Here is a 16,273-nt window from a genome sequence, read left to right on the forward strand (position 1 = left end):
CCATTAGGAAAGGTGCACTTTAAATTCATGTCATAATTGCTTCATTTTGAATTCAAATTTCATCTAATGGTTGGCCTCGTGCACTTATTTAAGGCTACAATATTGAGTCTTTCTTTATTTGTCTTATTACTTCTTTTCCTATTATTTGTGCATTTGATTGTACCACCCTTTAATCTTCTCCCTCATAACTCACACTAAACCTACCAAAGTCACTGGTAGTTCTAGGCCTTTAAAATCTCATTGAGATTTTGTAACCAACTCTGCTAGTTCTTCTCACGATCTCCAACCTCGCAATATCTTTTTTAATGTTTAGGACTCTTCCTTCCTTAAAAACTACTAGGAAGCTGCTTAAGGATGTTTATTCCTTTTCTTCTCCTTAACTAAAATATATTTTTGGGGGAAGTTAGAAGCATCCAATGGCCCTAAAGATGAGGTTATTGCTGGAGAAGACCTATCTTTGCCATGCTGCTATCACAAGTTGGCTTCTTTTCTGTTACATTTTTCATTCACATGACAATATTTTCATTGCTCATCTTACTTATTTGTTACCTGTTAGTGTGCCATTAGTGTGTTGGCGTAGTGTCACTTACACCTTTATTGTTACATGGGGGAACTCACATCAACTTAAGATAATGTCATTGTCCTTACTTATATTTTGATTTTTGGAGATGCTAATCTTTCTTGTTTGCATTCCCCCCTCCCTCATGTCATTGACAAAGGGCTTTGAAATGAATGAATTAGAAAACATAACTATGAACACTTTTTATATACAAACATAACTATTAACACATTCTATATATAATAATGAAAAAATGATTTTTTTTTCTTTTTTATTTTTCCAAACTAATCAAAAACTATGAATTGAAAATGTGATGCATCAAAAAAAAAATCTAATCAAAATCTAAGGATGAAAATGGAAAGAAGAGTGGAATTAAAACTTAAATTAAAATAAAAAAGGCAAGACAATAACAAGAAAGAAATAAAAGTTAAAAGAAAAGAAAAATTGAAAGTGAAAAAATGAAGATTAATTCAAATAAATGCGTAAATTCTATTTGATTTGCTTACATATGCACAACACTGATAAGGAAATTAATCCTTTTATTGAGTATAGCTCATATTGATCCTATAAGTGTAACATAGTTGCAATGTCATGATCCTACACATCTACACAATTAAGGCAACATTGGGTACGATATTCCACTTGGCAATGTCACTTTTATTCTCTATTTGAGTTATTTACATTCTAGCTCATGGCAATTTGGACACAAATTAGTTGCATTTTTGTTAACATCATAGCTTGCAACCTGATTTACTTAGTTAATTTTCAACATTTACATAAAAGAGAAAGCAAAATTTTACATATCTTAATTTGTAACAATGAGATAAAAAATATCAATTCAATTCAATCTTCTAGATGCTTGATAAACATTTCAACATCCAATCATAAGTTTCCTATTCAAGGAAACTACTTAAGTTCCATTTACACAACTTAGATTAGTGAACATATTATTTAGCTATGCAAATGAATTTGAGCAACTCTCACTTGTTCATAACAATTATTGCATAACATATTATTATTTACATTCACTATATTGAACAAATTCATCCATATATCAAGAAGATTAAATACTATTCTATACAATCTCCTATCTACACAAATTCGATAAAGCATAATTAATTAAGATAGTGCATACATCTAGTTACATTTATCCCATAATATTTGTAAAACTCATGTGATAGGCAAAGTGAGAATAAATGACTAAAAATTATGCTAACGCATTCATTACAACATCAACACAAAACATTAATTCATAACAATTCCAATGGTGGAATACTACGACAACGAGATGTGGAGTTATTGGTCACCATCTGATGGATCCTTTTCTTCCTTAGAGTTTGAGCAATTCAGTGGTATGAAGGAATTGGTGGAATGATCTGGAGGTTCATACATGCCTCTATTACAATGGTGAAGGTGTCGAGATAGGGTGATTGATAAATCTATGAATATAGTAGATTTATAAGGTTTAATTTGTAAAAAAATTGTATATAATAGAATTGAAAATGTATAAAAATGATGCTTATATATGTAATTTTTTTTAATGATTGAAAAAGAAAATAAATTCACAACTATATTTTCTTGAAAAATTCATGTTTTTTTAGGATTTAGATTTTTACAACAAAATATCAATTGTTTAAGTGAATAAAATAAACTTGGAATGGAGAAAATCAACAAGAAGCTTGAATGTAAATTATGGTATTAGCATTACAATGCTGATTAAAGTGTCTCAATGCTCATGTAAGGAAAAGTAGAGTCGCAACTAAATACTAAGCATTCTAACGCTTGTTGTGGGTATTCCAATACAAAACACCTAATTAATAGAGGAACAAAATGTTGCATGACCTTGGGTGTTCCAAGGCCTAATGCTCGAGCAACAGACTTACATATATGTTGCAACACTTAATCTCAACGTTACAATATTGGCATAAATTTTCAATAATTAACATGTAAGAGTTTTTGTGCGTTTCAACGTATAAGTATGGTAGAGTATGTTTATGCTTTAGGAGTGATGAACTTATGTTATATGGTTACAATGATGCAGATATGACTGGTGATGTGGACTTTAGAAAATCTACTTTTGGCTATATGATGACTTTTGTGGGTGGAGCAGTGTCATGACAGTCAAGGTTATAAAAGTGTGTTGCTTTATTTTCTACAAAGGCAGAGTATATTGTTGTTACAGAGGCTGCAAAGGAACTCTTGTGGATTTAAAAATTCTTACAAGAGCTAAGTCTTTCTTAAGAGAAGTATGTCTTTCACTGTGATAGTCAAAGTGCAATCCATCTTAGCAAGAACTCAACTTTTCATTCAAGATCTAAGCACATTGAGGTTCGTTATCATTGGATAAGGGATGCGTTGGCGATGAAGCAATTATCATTGGAGAAAATCCATATCGATGAGAATGCTTCAGATATGATGACAAAGACTTTGCCTACTGAGAAATTTGCCACTTGTCAGAGGAAAGCGGGTTTGGTTAATCGTTGTCCCACTTGATTGGTGAGGGGAAGATTTGTTAAGTGGGTTACTATCAAGTGGGCCCACATTGATTTTGTAAAAAGAAAAAAAAATGTAGGTGCGCATGGTGAATCCTAGGTGTGCAGTGATGGCTACGAATCCCTAGGGAGGGCTTGGTGACGGTATGAAGACGGATGTCCAAAAACAAAATTATGAGGGCTTAGGCCTAAACTGGACAATATCGTATTAGTATGAAGATGTAGTAAAAAGTCCATACTTGTTCTAACAAGCGGTATCAGAGCCTGAATCCCTAAGTAGTACCACATAGATGTGGATGTGGGTATGAATGGTCCCAGGTAGTGCCATATGGATGATGTACGGTGAATCCCATGTGATGAATCTCTCAAATAGGGCTAGTGAGGGCCCTGTGCGGCGAGGGTTCCTTGAGGGCTAGGAGTGGGCAAGAGTGCCTCCAAGGTGGGTGCTGGTATTAGAGGCCTAGCTTTAAAGGACTTCGTTTGAGGGAGAGATTGTTGGGATGTGCAAACAAAGTCCCATATTGACTAGAATCAGGAAAGATCAGAGGCATATAAGTATGGTAGATATTTCCATTAGTATGAAGCCTTTTGGATGATGTCTAAAAACAAAACCATGAGGGCTTAGGCTCAAAGTAGACAATACCATATTAGTGTAGAAAAATAGTAAAAAGGTCCATACTTGTTCTAACTCTAAGCATACTTGACCTGAATCCATTACAATAGTCACACAAGTTAAAATTGCATCCACATAGCATAAAGTTTTGTAGCTAAGCGTATGTTTTGTCTTTTTTGGACCTTGTTATGCATGGTCCAACTCATAGGAGATAAACTTGGCTCTATAAGGTGAATGCTTGGTAAAACTAGCATGTGTGGGTTTCTTCTCCAAATTTGTGTGTCAATAACATTTTATGTCCTTTTTGCTAATCTTTTGGAGTGCATTCTAAGAGGTGTAAAATTTGGTCCTTGAGTTTTTTGGTTAGTTTGCATGAAGAAGATGCACTTGCCAAAATTTACGTGGAGAAGTTGAAAGGGTTAACTAGTTTTTAAAAATTTTCTTTATTTGATACTTGGGTATTGTTGCACCTATCTCAACCAAGCAATCGAGAAACATAAATATGTTTATCATGCAACCCTTAAGCTTAACATATGATATGATCATTTATGAAGATGTCTAACTTTTTAAAAATGTATTGAAGAGATTTAAAGTAATAGAAATTCATATCTTGAAAAATGACAATATCCCTTTTTTATAATAAGACATAGAATGATAATGAAAGATTTTACTTTTTAAAAGTCAAAAAATAGAGTGTTACAACATTAGCCTCTGTCCTCCCAATCCTTTGAGCTATTAAGAATAATATTTCTAAAAGTCTTTATTTTGTACTTTCACAATAATAAAGTCTAAACATTTTTATCTACCGATCCAAACAAAATTAGTTGAGTTATCACTTTTTTCTTGAGTTGTCAAAATTTTTATGAATTAAACTAGTTTGATTGCACTTTTGATATGACTAAAAACTCAAACTTATTACATTGTACTCAACACATAAATATCTTTAAATTAAATTATCTTTTAAAATAAATAACTAAAATTACTTAACATGATAAAAAAATATTTTTTAAAAACATTCGTATTTTATAAATACTCATAAAAATGCCCCAATTTAAAAATTATTTAAAAAACATATTTGTTTAATAATTTGTACTTACAATTTATATATAGTAAGCACATTCTATTTAATTTAATATTAATTTAATTTTTTATTTTTCATAATTTATTTTAATATAAAATTTATTTTTTATTTAATGTAACATAATAGTTATTATTAATAATTATAATATTAATATTTTTAAAATTTATAAAATTTAAAATAATCATGAAATATTTTTTAATTATTTATTTAAAACATTTATGTTAATTTAAAGTTAAATTATAAATTTAATCTCTATATTTAACACAATTTTTAATTTCGATCCCTGTATGAAAAATCTACAAGTTAAATCTTTATATAAATAAATATTTTCAAATCAATTCTGCTGATTTAAAATTTGTTATAGGTGTTAAAATTTTGATGACATGGATTGAAAAGTGCTTGGTGTCATTTGAAGATTAGATGGTATGTATGTCCAATGCGTGTTCATTACGCGGTTTCACAATCTCTGCCTTATCTTCCTCTTCTCTTTTCTCTTTTCTCTTGCAATTACTCACAACTATAAACATTTTAAGTCATTTACTACTTAAACAACACAATGCAAAACACATCATCTTCATCCCACCGATCCAAGTCAGCACATCTTCCATGCCCTTCTTACATTGTCTCTCTCTGATACTCACTCACAAAATGCTCTCAATTTTGATCTTAATTTCGTTCCACAAAGCATACCCATTATCGTTGACATGACATCGAGCATGACCTGCAAGGCGATTGGCGTGGTGAAGGACCAAACCAGCATCAATGCTTGTTTGGTCACCATTTCCTAGAGGCTTAGAAAGACCCGTGGTTGGATTGTGGCAGTTGAGTCACTCGTGCTTGTTCACAGGCTTTTAGTTGATGATCACCCCGTGTTTGAGGAAGAGATTGTGCATGCCACTCACAGAGTGATGAGGATTCTCAACATGTTTGATTTCAAAGACGAGGCCTGGGATCATGCAGGTTTTGTTAGGCTTTATGCATTGTCTCTTGGTGAGAAGGTTGAGTTTGTAGTGTATCAGAGGAAGCTAAGAGGCGGTGATGGTAGTGTTAAATCTGGGGATGAGAAAGAGGATAGTAGTAAGATGAGTGAGGTTACCCTCTAAGAGAAATGAGAGCTGAGGGAGTTTTGGATGAGTACAAGTTTGATCGTCAAATGCAACCGAATGCTTTTGAAGCCATGTCATCAAATTTTTAACACCGTTAATAGATTTTAAAATGATAAGAATTTGTTTAAAAATATTTACTTGTATAAAGACTAAATTATAAATTTTTTTACTATTGGGAACAAATTAAATAATTTGTATAAGTTTAGATACTAAATTTATAATTTAATCTTAATTTAATAATATTCATGTAATATAAAAGAAAATACTAATTTGTATAACAAGTTTCAGAGTCACATATTAGTCATGATAGAAAGTTTTTAAAAGTATAATTCAGTAAGTTTATTATATTTATTACCTGAAAAGTTAATTTTAAAATATTAACTTTATCTACACAATTTTTTTCCATTAGGATTTCTTATGTTTTATATACTAATATTATATTGTTTTTTATTTATTCTTTTATAAACTTGAATTTAAAATATATTATACTAAATCTATTTTATTTACACTTTTATAAGAAAAATTGATATTATTTTAATTTGTGGTTTATAATTTAATGAAGTTGTAATATATGGTAAGATTTGATCTAGTTAACCAATTATTTTATATTTAATTTTATTTAATAAATATTATATCAAATAAAAAATAAACACTACAAAAAATTATGTGCTAATTAAAAATTTTATTCATATTCATAATCTAATTAATTAAATTTCATTTATTAATAAAATATGAAAAATATTTAATCTTATTTAAGTTACGAAACATCTATTTATAAAAAGTTAGCTAAAGGTAGTAATCTTTTTCTTATTAATCTTAGTCAATCTCTCTAGAATGATTATCAGTCCATCTTAGATCAGGAAGAGTCTTTCTGGTTCCATTATTATAGAAGTAATTAGATAACTTTAGGAGATAAGAATACTAGTTTCTTTCATAAGACTGCAATTTCTCGCAAAAAAAAAAAAAATATTATAGAGACCCTTCAAAATGATCAAAATGTTTGGGAATATGATCCCTCTAAAATTAGACTTATTGCCCTCAATTATTTTAAAAGTATATATTTTGACCTTGATCTTGTCAACTCTGACCTTCCCAACGTTAGCTCTTTTCCTCTCCTCAGAGAGGAGGATAGAAATAGGTTAGATTCTCCTGTTTCTCTAGAAGAAATTAAAGCTTCCCTTTTCAGTATGGGTAATTTCATATTTTCGGAGCCGAATGGGCTCCATGCCTTATTTTTCAAAAATTAATGGAATTTTTTAAGCCTTTTTATTCATAATTTTGTTTTAGATGTTTTCAAAAACTCTTATAAAATTGCTGATGTCAATGATACTTGTATTTCTCTTATTCCTAAGATTGATAATCCTAAACATATTAGGAGTTTTAGACCTATTTTTCTTTGTAACATGAGTTACAAAATCATAACTAAAATTATAGCTAATAAGCTTAGAGATTTACTTTCCCATATTATCTCCCCAACTAGTCCAGTTTCATCCCTGGGAGGCAGGGCATTGATAATTCTCTAATTTTGCAAGAAATGTTGCATTCCTTTCACAAGCTGAAAGGTAAAACTGGGTATATGATTATCAAACTTGATTTAGAAAAAATATATAATAAGCTAGATGGGGTTTTATTTCTGATTCACTTAATCTGTAATCTGGCTCGCATTAATTCTAGTTTGGCATAGTTGATAAACCATTGTATTTCTTCTTCTTCTTTGCGTATTAAAGTAAATAATGTTATGTCTTCACCTTTTTATCCTTCTAGAGGTATTCGCCAAGGGGATCCTTTATTCCCCTACTTTTTTGTTATTTGTATTGAGAGGTTGGCCCACCTCATTATGGATAAAGTTAGGAACAGTGAGTGGAGTACTTTTTGCCTTGGGGTGGATGGTCCTAAAATTTCTCATTTATTCTTTACAACCTTTGTTCAACAAGCTTCTCTTATTAATTTTGTGGTAAGGACTTTCTGTTCTGTCTCTAGCTTGAATATTAATACTAATAAATCTTTCCTTTATTTCTCCAATAACATTGATGTTGTTTTAACTCAAGCTATTAGTAAGGAATTGGGCATCCCTCCCTCTAACTAGTTTGAGAGGTATCTAGGAATTCCTATTAGTCATAAAAAACCTAATAGGCAACAATTTTCATATCTTATTGATAAAATTAGGAGGAAGTTATCCCTTTAGAAAATGAATTCTCTTTCTATAGCTGGGAGAGTTATTTTAGCCCAATCTTGTCTTAGGAATATACTTTCATATACTTTGCAATCTATTCTCATTCCTATCTCTGTCTGTAATGAGATTTAAATTATGTAGACAGTTTATTTGAGGCTTCTTGGGAAGGAGGAAATGTCATTTTATTAGCTGAGAAGTCATTTGTAAACCTAAGATAGAAAGGGGTCTTGGTTTTAGAACCCTCCATGAGTTAAACTTGTCTTATATCATGAAATTATGTTGGAGGTTGGTTTCCTTCCCCATGAATCTGTAGGTCCAAGTTGTTAGGAGTAAGTATAATTTTGTTCTTGGAAGGACCCCTATTGTTAGAAATAAGAGTAATGTTTCTCATGTTTGAAATAGTATGTTGTCTGTTTGGCCTAATCTGTTGTCTATCCAGATTTGCTATAAATTCTATCCCTACCCTTGAACTTGATTTCCCTGTAGCTTTATTTTCTAATAAGAATGGTTGGGATTGGGACAAGATTAACGTATTCTTCTTGCCCCAATCGGTAATAATATAGCTCAGGTTCTTTCTCTAGATCAATCTAGGGGCTCTGATGTTGTTTTTTGGAATCTTTCAACTAATGGAATTTTTTCTATTAAAACTGCATATAAATTGTGTGACAAAGTTACTCATATTCCTAATCTTGATCATAATATTTTTATATACTTATGGAATTGGAAAGGATCTCCTAAGATTGCTTTTTTTTTTTTTTTGGAAATTAGCTCACAGTAAACTTCTGACAAATGAGGAGAGGTATGTTAGAAAAATGACTAGCTCTCCTATTTGCTCTAGGTGTGGTGAGGCACCTAAATCAATCATGCATATGCTTAGAGATTGTTTCTATGCAAAGGAAGTTTGAGAACATGTCATTTTTTCTGATCAGTGGGTCAAGTTTTTTAGCTTGAGTATTATAGATTGGCTGATTTTGAATTTTGCTAATAATAGTTTTAGGAAATTCTCTAATTGGTTTAGTCTGTTTGGGTTTACTGCTTGGTATATATGGAGAGATAGAAATTCTTTCATTTTTCAGTCCTCCTTTGTTCTCCTCATCTGCTAGTGTACAAGGTTTTTTGTGAATTTAATTTTTGTTTCAATTGCTGCAGGGAAAATATCAAGCCTCTTTTCAACCTTGCTAATGACCATAGCAGAGTTAGATGGATTCTCCCTCCTCATGGCCAGCTCAAATGGAATGTCGATGGAGCAATTTCCTCAACAACTAGGGAAGCAGCTTGTGGCAGCCCCATTCGTGATGAACACGGTATTTTTGTCTTTGATTTTTGTAGCAAAATTGACTTCTGTTCACCCTCGGCTGCATAATTATGGGGGATCTTGCTGGTTCTTCAAATGGTTTCCCTTAAGGAGATTCACACTATTTAGGTGAAAAGTGACTCCAAGGAAGCTCTATCCCTGGTTCTTCAAATTCAACACTCCTCTCACCCCCTGTTTGACTTTATTTGTAATATTAGAAAATTAATCAGGTCTATTAGGTTTATTCGTTTTGCTTATATTCATAGGGAAGCTAATTGTTGTGCTAACAAAATTACTAAGATAGAGTTAGAGGCTTCATTACCTTTCCATTGTTTTGATATATCTCCTTCTCAATTGTTTCCATTTTTATGTTTTGATGCTTGTGGTAGTTGAAATAGTAAAGCTCTCCTGTATGTTTGGTTTGGGCGTTTAACCCCTTTTTATAACAAAAATAAAAAATAATATGCTAATTTAAAATTTTATTCATATTCATTATCTAATTAATTAAATTTCATTTATTAATAAAATATGAAAAATATTCAATCCTATTTAAGTTACGAAACACCTATTTACATTAATTTAATTTTAATACTATTTTTAAACCAATTTAAATCAAATTATAAATTTTATTTATAATCAGGTTATTTTTGTACGAAATTAAATTCAAATCAAACTGTCAACCTTGCCATTCATCAAATCATTTCAACTCATGTTTTTTCACCAGTTTTATTAGGAATAAATTACTATGACAGCAAACTCCCTCCAAATTTTCTTCTCCCTTGGTTTTCACAACCATAAAACTCGGTCCAAATAGCTTGAATTTTACTTTCCTTGTCCTATACATGAGAGCATACACAAACAACACACACAGCTTCTACTTCCCATAGTTTTGAGTTTTAACCAAGTTTTCCATCACTTGATGGCGACCACAGAATGCCCGTGAGAAGCCTTTAATTGGCTTTGAACGGTGCGCCAGCTTTCAAATTCGACACAATTTTAAGTAAGCCCCACAAACCTTAATTACACTCAAATTTCAGCAATGGCACTAGCGGTGGACCTCATATGAAGCATGCCAACCCAATAGGGAAACATGCATGACTTTTATTTTCATTATTCCACATTAATTACCAAATATATTCAATCAAAAGATTCAAAACAAACCACTCTCCTCCCTTGCCATTCTGAGTTCACTTGGTACCACTTAAAATAGAAAAAAAAAAAAAAAAAAACATGGAAGCTTTGTGGGATTTGGAAGACAAATTGAAGGTTTCAACACTAGGTGCTATTCTTCTACTTGCATGTGCAAGTTTTGCACTAGTTTTCCTTTGCATTTTAATTATACTCAAAAGGAAGACAAGGAACAATAAGATTGTGCACCAAGAGTGTGCTATAGATGATGAGAATGAGACTATTACCTCAACTACTACTACTACTACTTCCAATACTATTACTGCTGCTACTACTGCTGCTGCTCCTACAGAATGGTCAGAGCCAAGTTGTGGAGGGTGGATTTCGGTGAAGAGGGTGTTGATGGGGTCAATGTTGTGGAGCAAGGCAAGTAAATTGGAAGAGAACAATGCATGGCAGAGAGAGAGGGGGTCCCCATTGCTTGGCTTACAAAGGCAGGGTCTTGAAAGTGGATGGCAAAGCCATAACTCAGAATCACCGGTGTGGCAAAGACCAATACTGAGAGGGGAGAAGTGTGAGTTACCAAGGTTTAGTGGCCTCATTCTCTATGATGAAAAAGGAAGACTTCTTCGTGATTCAGAGAACGAAACTCACTGCATGGACACTTCAAAACAGGTAATCAATTACCACATCGGGTACTCATTATTGTAATGAAATTCATACATGTAGATATAGAGTGACCCTTCCTATATAGACTATATTAGTTTTGAGACTAACATGATAAAATTTGAAAACAATGATATTTATGTCCTTTTTCAGTGTAAAAAAAAAATGAGAAGCACTTTTGGTTGGGTCTTTCAGTTTGTTTTCTGCATGCAGTCAGAGTAGAGATCAATGTATAACATGTAAACCTTAATGACAAAAATTCCTCAAAAATAACTTGTTCGTAGCTGTATGTTATGCATCATGAACCTGGCCTCAATTCAAATATGTCAGATTGGACCAATTACCGATACAACAGCAGGAATGAAGCAACTTTCTTATCTTGCAATTACCATTTTGAAGCACAGTGGACCTCTCAAATTAATGCATAAATACACAAGAAAAAAAAATAAAGTTTTAACTTTATTAACAATCCCAACCTTCTGCCACTCTCTGGGATGCAACAATAATTGCTCCAAGATCAATCACAAGAATTTTGCAGTTTCAGACAACATTTTTGCTGAATTTGTTTATGTCTGACTTTGATTCTGTTTTATGCAGGAAAAAAGAAATGTTACAATGAGGACTACTCTAAAAGATTTGCTTTAGTACTTATGTTACTGTTTTTTTTTTTTTCTCTTGTAAGTTGTATCAGACAGACTGTTTCACAGTAATGACAAGATGTGATCAGTTCAAATATGCAGTTTTCCCCTTGGATTCAATAATTCATTTTCCATTTCACTGGCAATAAATAGTTCCAAAGTGAATGACACCCTTCTCTGTTTTTTTTTTTAATGAAGAATTAGGGAAGCAGCAAAAACCAGACAACAAAAAAGGAAGTTTATGGCCATCTGGAAAATAAGGAAACATACCCAAAGCAGTATTAACTACCATGTTATCAAGTGGGAAATCATTTATTTTATTTTATTATTTACAATTTAACACTTGATTTACACTAAAATCCTATTTGTATGAAGCTAGTCAAATCTCTAGTCTCAACATTATTTTTTATGGTGCTTCCCTTCACTCACCAAACCTTATTTTTAACAATATTTAAAGTGCACAATTCCTACACGTGCAATTTGGCTATACATTCTACATTAACATTGCATAAAGATGTAGTTATAGAATAATCTTTTTGCAAAAGTGCAATACATTCAGAAAATTGATGGTATTGTAAAAGAAAATAATTTTCACTTAACTGGTACAGAAGAGATTCAATATCTGAAGTAAGTAGTTTAAGAGTGTTCAGTGGTACTGTTTTTCTCTTTATGATATCAAGGTGGAATTTAACATCATCCTCTAATTGCAATGAATTCATCCACTCAATTCATGAAATTCATCAATTCTTACATAGTAACAATAAAATGTTGACAAAAAGACAATGCCAGATATTGAATTAAAATACTGTGAAAGGTTTCAATTCAAATGTCCTCATAAATTGCATGGAATCAATAATCACAACCATATATAAACTCATTCAACTCATGGACATTTTATACACAAATAATGCTCATGACTAACTTCAGAGAACCATCTCACATTGATGTGAAGACCATAAATCTTAATCACAAATTGTGTATTTGCCTTTACCTTCTCTCATTCATACGACACTATCAAGGGTTCTCTGGAGTCTTCTCTGGATGAACTCTTGAAATAGAAGTATAATACCAATTGTACCATTCCTAAAACAGTTCCTATCCCATTTGGTACCTACAAAATCAAACACAAACGTAGGGATACAAATAAAAGCCAACAAAATAAAAACATGAAACTAGAATGAGTATTTCAAGAAGTAATAGGAAACAAAAGAGATGAAAGGACTTACATATATAAAGGCATCATTACTGACCAATCCATAAAGAAAGAAGGAGGCACTCATTAGGAATGTGGAAAGTGAAAGATAAAATGGCATAAACTCAACACTCTTTGTCCGAATGACCAATTTCTGGGAAGTTATATATACACACAAAATACGTAAACATAAACAAATTCACCAAGCTAATAGCCGAAGAAACTATAACAACTCAATATGAAGTAGATGGAAATCTAGGAAATAATAGGCATACAATTATAAACAATGGTGAGGCAAACATTGAAATGAGAGAAGCACAACTCAAGAATCCCACAAACATCCTGCGCATTGTGATGTCCTCCATTTGCAAGCTCCCAACTAATATGATCACAAATATGCCCACTACTGCCAGCAATAATCCAAGCATTCTCACCTATCAAATGGCATTTTAGAGCATTCATCAAGTTAAATATTGAAACAATGTGCTTTGTTTGTGCTTTAATCATAAGTTTCCCAATAATATAGAAAAATAACCTTTCTTGCTTTTTCAGCATACATCAAGAAGAGGATTATGTACACAAGCTGAAAGACAGCTCCAATTGAATTAACAGTCGTAACCAACACATTATCAGGTGATATCAGAGGTGTACCATACCACAAACAGATCAAGCAGTTCAAAAGAGAGTAAACATATGGCAACCCTGAGAACATTTCTGTTGACCCATTTCTGATAATTCTCCTAAATGTGGGTCTACAACTCAGAACACAACAAGAGTTAGGATAAACAACAAATTCTTCAGTGATCAATTATTGTCAAAATATCCATATTAAAATGCTTACATGGGGGATACAAACAACCCAAAAGCAAAGATGTTCCCTGCAAATTAACAAGCATATATTGTGATCAAGATAAAGATATGCGTTCTTTCGGTCATCAATCAAAAACTCAAGAAGAAAAGTTTTCTTTTTTGGTAACCAAAAGAGAAAAGAAAAAAACACCCCAGAAACTGAGGGCAAGAGAAAGTACCAGCAACTCCAGCTGCATCCTTGCCAACTTCACAGATAGAACAAGCATTAAACAGAGACATCAATCTTCAATCAACAAAAGAAACTGAACCCTCAGTTCATATACTTCATACCATATAAATAAGCAGCTAATTGATACAATATGTTTTTTCTCTCAATTTCTCTCAAGTCAAAATACCCACGTTTGCTAAAAGATATCTCTCTAAATTTAACGATAGGCTAGGGGTTGATCAATGTTAAGAGAGGCGTGTTGAAAACACACTCATTATCATATTTTTATTAATATATTTTTAATTTTTAATTAAAATTTATTAAAAAATAATATTAATGAAACTTATTTAATTATTTTTATATTTTAATCAATAAAAAGTATTCTAAAAAATATCAATTTTAATCTTTAAAATTAAATTAATTAATAATAATAATAACACAATTTTATAATTTAATTTAAATAAATATATTTTTAATAAAAAATATTACTTTTAAGAATTTAAACTTAATTTTAAATATTTGAATTAACAGAACTTATTTTTTAAAAATATATAAAAGAGTATTATTTACTTTCTTATACTAAAATTTGCATAAAGACCTAAAATAATGGTATAAAAATGTCAAAATACTGTTGTTTTAACATCTATTTTATCTACTTTATGCTTATACCATTCACATAAACTGAATATTAAAATAGCATTAATCGGCGTAATGCCTCCACCACTGGCCGCTGTATCTGATTGTAATTAACCGCAGGAAGGGATAAAGTATCCAATGGTATCTGCAAAAATTACAAAATTTACTTTCAACGGTTAGATTATTTACTTGCAAAACGAGAAGTAAGATTAACACTTTATTTTTTATAATTATTAATAATTATATAATTATATGAATTGTTTCATAACTTATTTTATTTAAAGTTATATTTTAAAAGTGCGACTTACATAAAAAAAAATTTAATCTGTCACTTTTCATAAAATTTAAAAACTAAATATAATAATTTTTAAATAAAATTTTTTGTTAATATTCTTATAAAATTTTGATTAATATAAATATTTTACTATTTATTTTATGTTTTATATTTTTTATTTAGTTTAAATTTTTTATAGACTATAATTATTTTTTTTAATAAAAAAATTTTATATTTTAAATTTTTTAATAATATTGTTATTTAATTTATAATTTTTTGTATTTAAAATTTTTTATGCAAAATAAAAAGTTAAAAAATTTAATATAAATATTTATATTACTTAAATAAAAGAATATATATTAAAATATATAAAAATTAATCTAATTAAATTTTTTTATAAAATTAATATAAAAATATATTTTTTCAATAAAAGAAATTATAAAAATATTTTTTTTCATATTTTTTAAAAAAATTATTTACTATTTTATACTGTTTAACTACATTAATATAATTTAATTATTATACCGTTGATATAAAATTACATTTTAAAAAAAATTATTTATATATAATACATATAAAATATTTAGAAATTTAGTAATTAAAATTATATAATATTATATTAACTTAAATTAAATAAGATTTTTTATTTATATTTTTACTTTGATATAGATAATAATAAATATAAAATGTATATAAAATAATTCTTAAATAAAAATTTGACATATTAAAATATATTTAACACTTATGATTTTTAAATATTTATTTTTTATTTATATTTAAACATCGTTTAATAATTATATATTAAATTTTTATATTATTATATTATTTATATAAAATTATATAAATAGAATTTTTTTATAAATATTTTTTTTAAATAAAGACGGATATAAGTATGCAATAATTAAAGAATAAAAATATAATATAAACTAATTACAGTATTTTTTAAAAATATAAATACAGTAATGATATTATAGTACCTGTTGATACCTATCCATTTACATCCTTAGCTGGCATTTAACAGAATGACTCGTCAAACAAAACGTTTTTGCGCCATAAACTCTGAAACCAAACACGTGGATATTATTGTTTCTACAATTGAGTGTAAAATATTTCTTTAAATAAAATAAATAAATGAATTGAAAAATGGGATTTAATTTCTTATATAAAAGATATTTTCGGTCGTTAACGTTTTTTACTTTCATTTTTATTAAGTTACATAATTTCCTTTTTACATTAATTTTTAGAAAAATATTTAATTTATATTTTAAATCATGAATACTAATTAACTTAAAATATATAAAATTAGTTATTTTCATATTTCTCAGCTTTAACTTATTTTCCTTTTTAATTTAATAATTTTAAAAATATTTTTTGAGATTCATAATTTTATTATTATTATTTCA

General features: G+C 29.7%; 2 protein-coding genes across 6 annotated transcripts; one reads left to right on the top strand and one right to left on the bottom strand.

Annotated features, from left to right (window-relative positions):
* The first annotated feature begins 10,548 nt into the window (after positions 1 to 10,548).
* Positions 10,549 to 11,798, top strand: LOC113864468. The gene is made up of 2 exons (XM_027498208.1): positions 10,549 to 11,121; positions 11,710 to 11,798. Exons 1-2 carry the CDS (start codon positions 10,549 to 10,551, stop codon positions 11,755 to 11,757), a joined length of 621 nt encoding a protein of 206 aa, XP_027354009.1. The 3' UTR covers positions 11,758 to 11,798.
* Positions 10,584 to 14,163, bottom strand: LOC113864467 (bidirectional sugar transporter SWEET2). 5 transcript variants are annotated; one of them, XR_003504852.1, is made up of 8 exons: positions 13,971 to 14,128; positions 13,784 to 13,820; positions 13,478 to 13,694; positions 13,218 to 13,376; positions 12,977 to 13,096; positions 12,742 to 12,861; positions 11,589 to 11,696; positions 10,584 to 11,110 (listed from the first exon to the last, which is right to left on the bottom strand). XR_003504852.1 is itself a non-coding variant. In XM_027498206.1 (7 exons), the coding sequence occupies exons 1-6, from the start codon at positions 14,029 to 14,031 to the stop codon at positions 12,748 to 12,750; spliced, it is 708 nt and encodes a 235-aa protein (XP_027354007.1). In that variant the 5' UTR covers positions 14,032 to 14,143; the 3' UTR covers positions 10,611 to 11,099; positions 12,742 to 12,747. The 5 variants fall into 5 exon arrangements, 4 of the variants coding, with proteins under 4 accessions (XP_027354007.1, XP_027354008.1, XP_027354006.1 ...); XM_027498206.1 differs by lacking the exon at positions 11,589 to 11,696 and having other exon boundaries at positions 10,611 to 11,099; positions 13,971 to 14,143; XM_027498207.1 differs by lacking the exon at positions 11,589 to 11,696 and having other exon boundaries at positions 10,620 to 11,110.
* Positions 14,164 to 16,273: the final 2,110 nt, after the last annotated feature.

The sequence above is a fragment of the Abrus precatorius genome, unplaced genomic scaffold (genome assembly GCF_003935025.1).
Source record: "Abrus precatorius isolate BTA unplaced genomic scaffold, Abrus_2018 Scaffold4, whole genome shotgun sequence".
Taxonomy (NCBI): domain Eukaryota; kingdom Viridiplantae; phylum Streptophyta; class Magnoliopsida; order Fabales; family Fabaceae; genus Abrus; species Abrus precatorius.

Coding starts and splice junctions, on each gene's coding strand:
- LOC113864468 (XM_027498208.1), top strand. CDS start 10,549: ATGGAAGCTTTGTGGGATTTGGAAGACAAATTGAAGGTTTCAACACTA. Junction 11,122..11,709: donor GCATGGACACTTCAAAACAG/GTAATCAATTAC, acceptor TGTTTTATGCAG/GAAAAAAGAAATGTTACAAT.
- LOC113864467 (XM_027498206.1), bottom strand. CDS start 14,031: ATGTCTCTGTTTAATGCTTGTTCTATCTGTGAAGTTGGCAAGGATGCA. Junction 13,821..13,970: donor GGATGCAGCTGGAGTTGCTG/GTACTTTCTCTT, acceptor GTTAATTTGCAG/GGAACATCTTTGCTTTTGGG. Junction 13,377..13,477: donor ATGCTGAAAAAGCAAGAAAG/GTTATTTTTCTA, acceptor GCCATTTGATAG/GTGAGAATGCTTGGATTATT.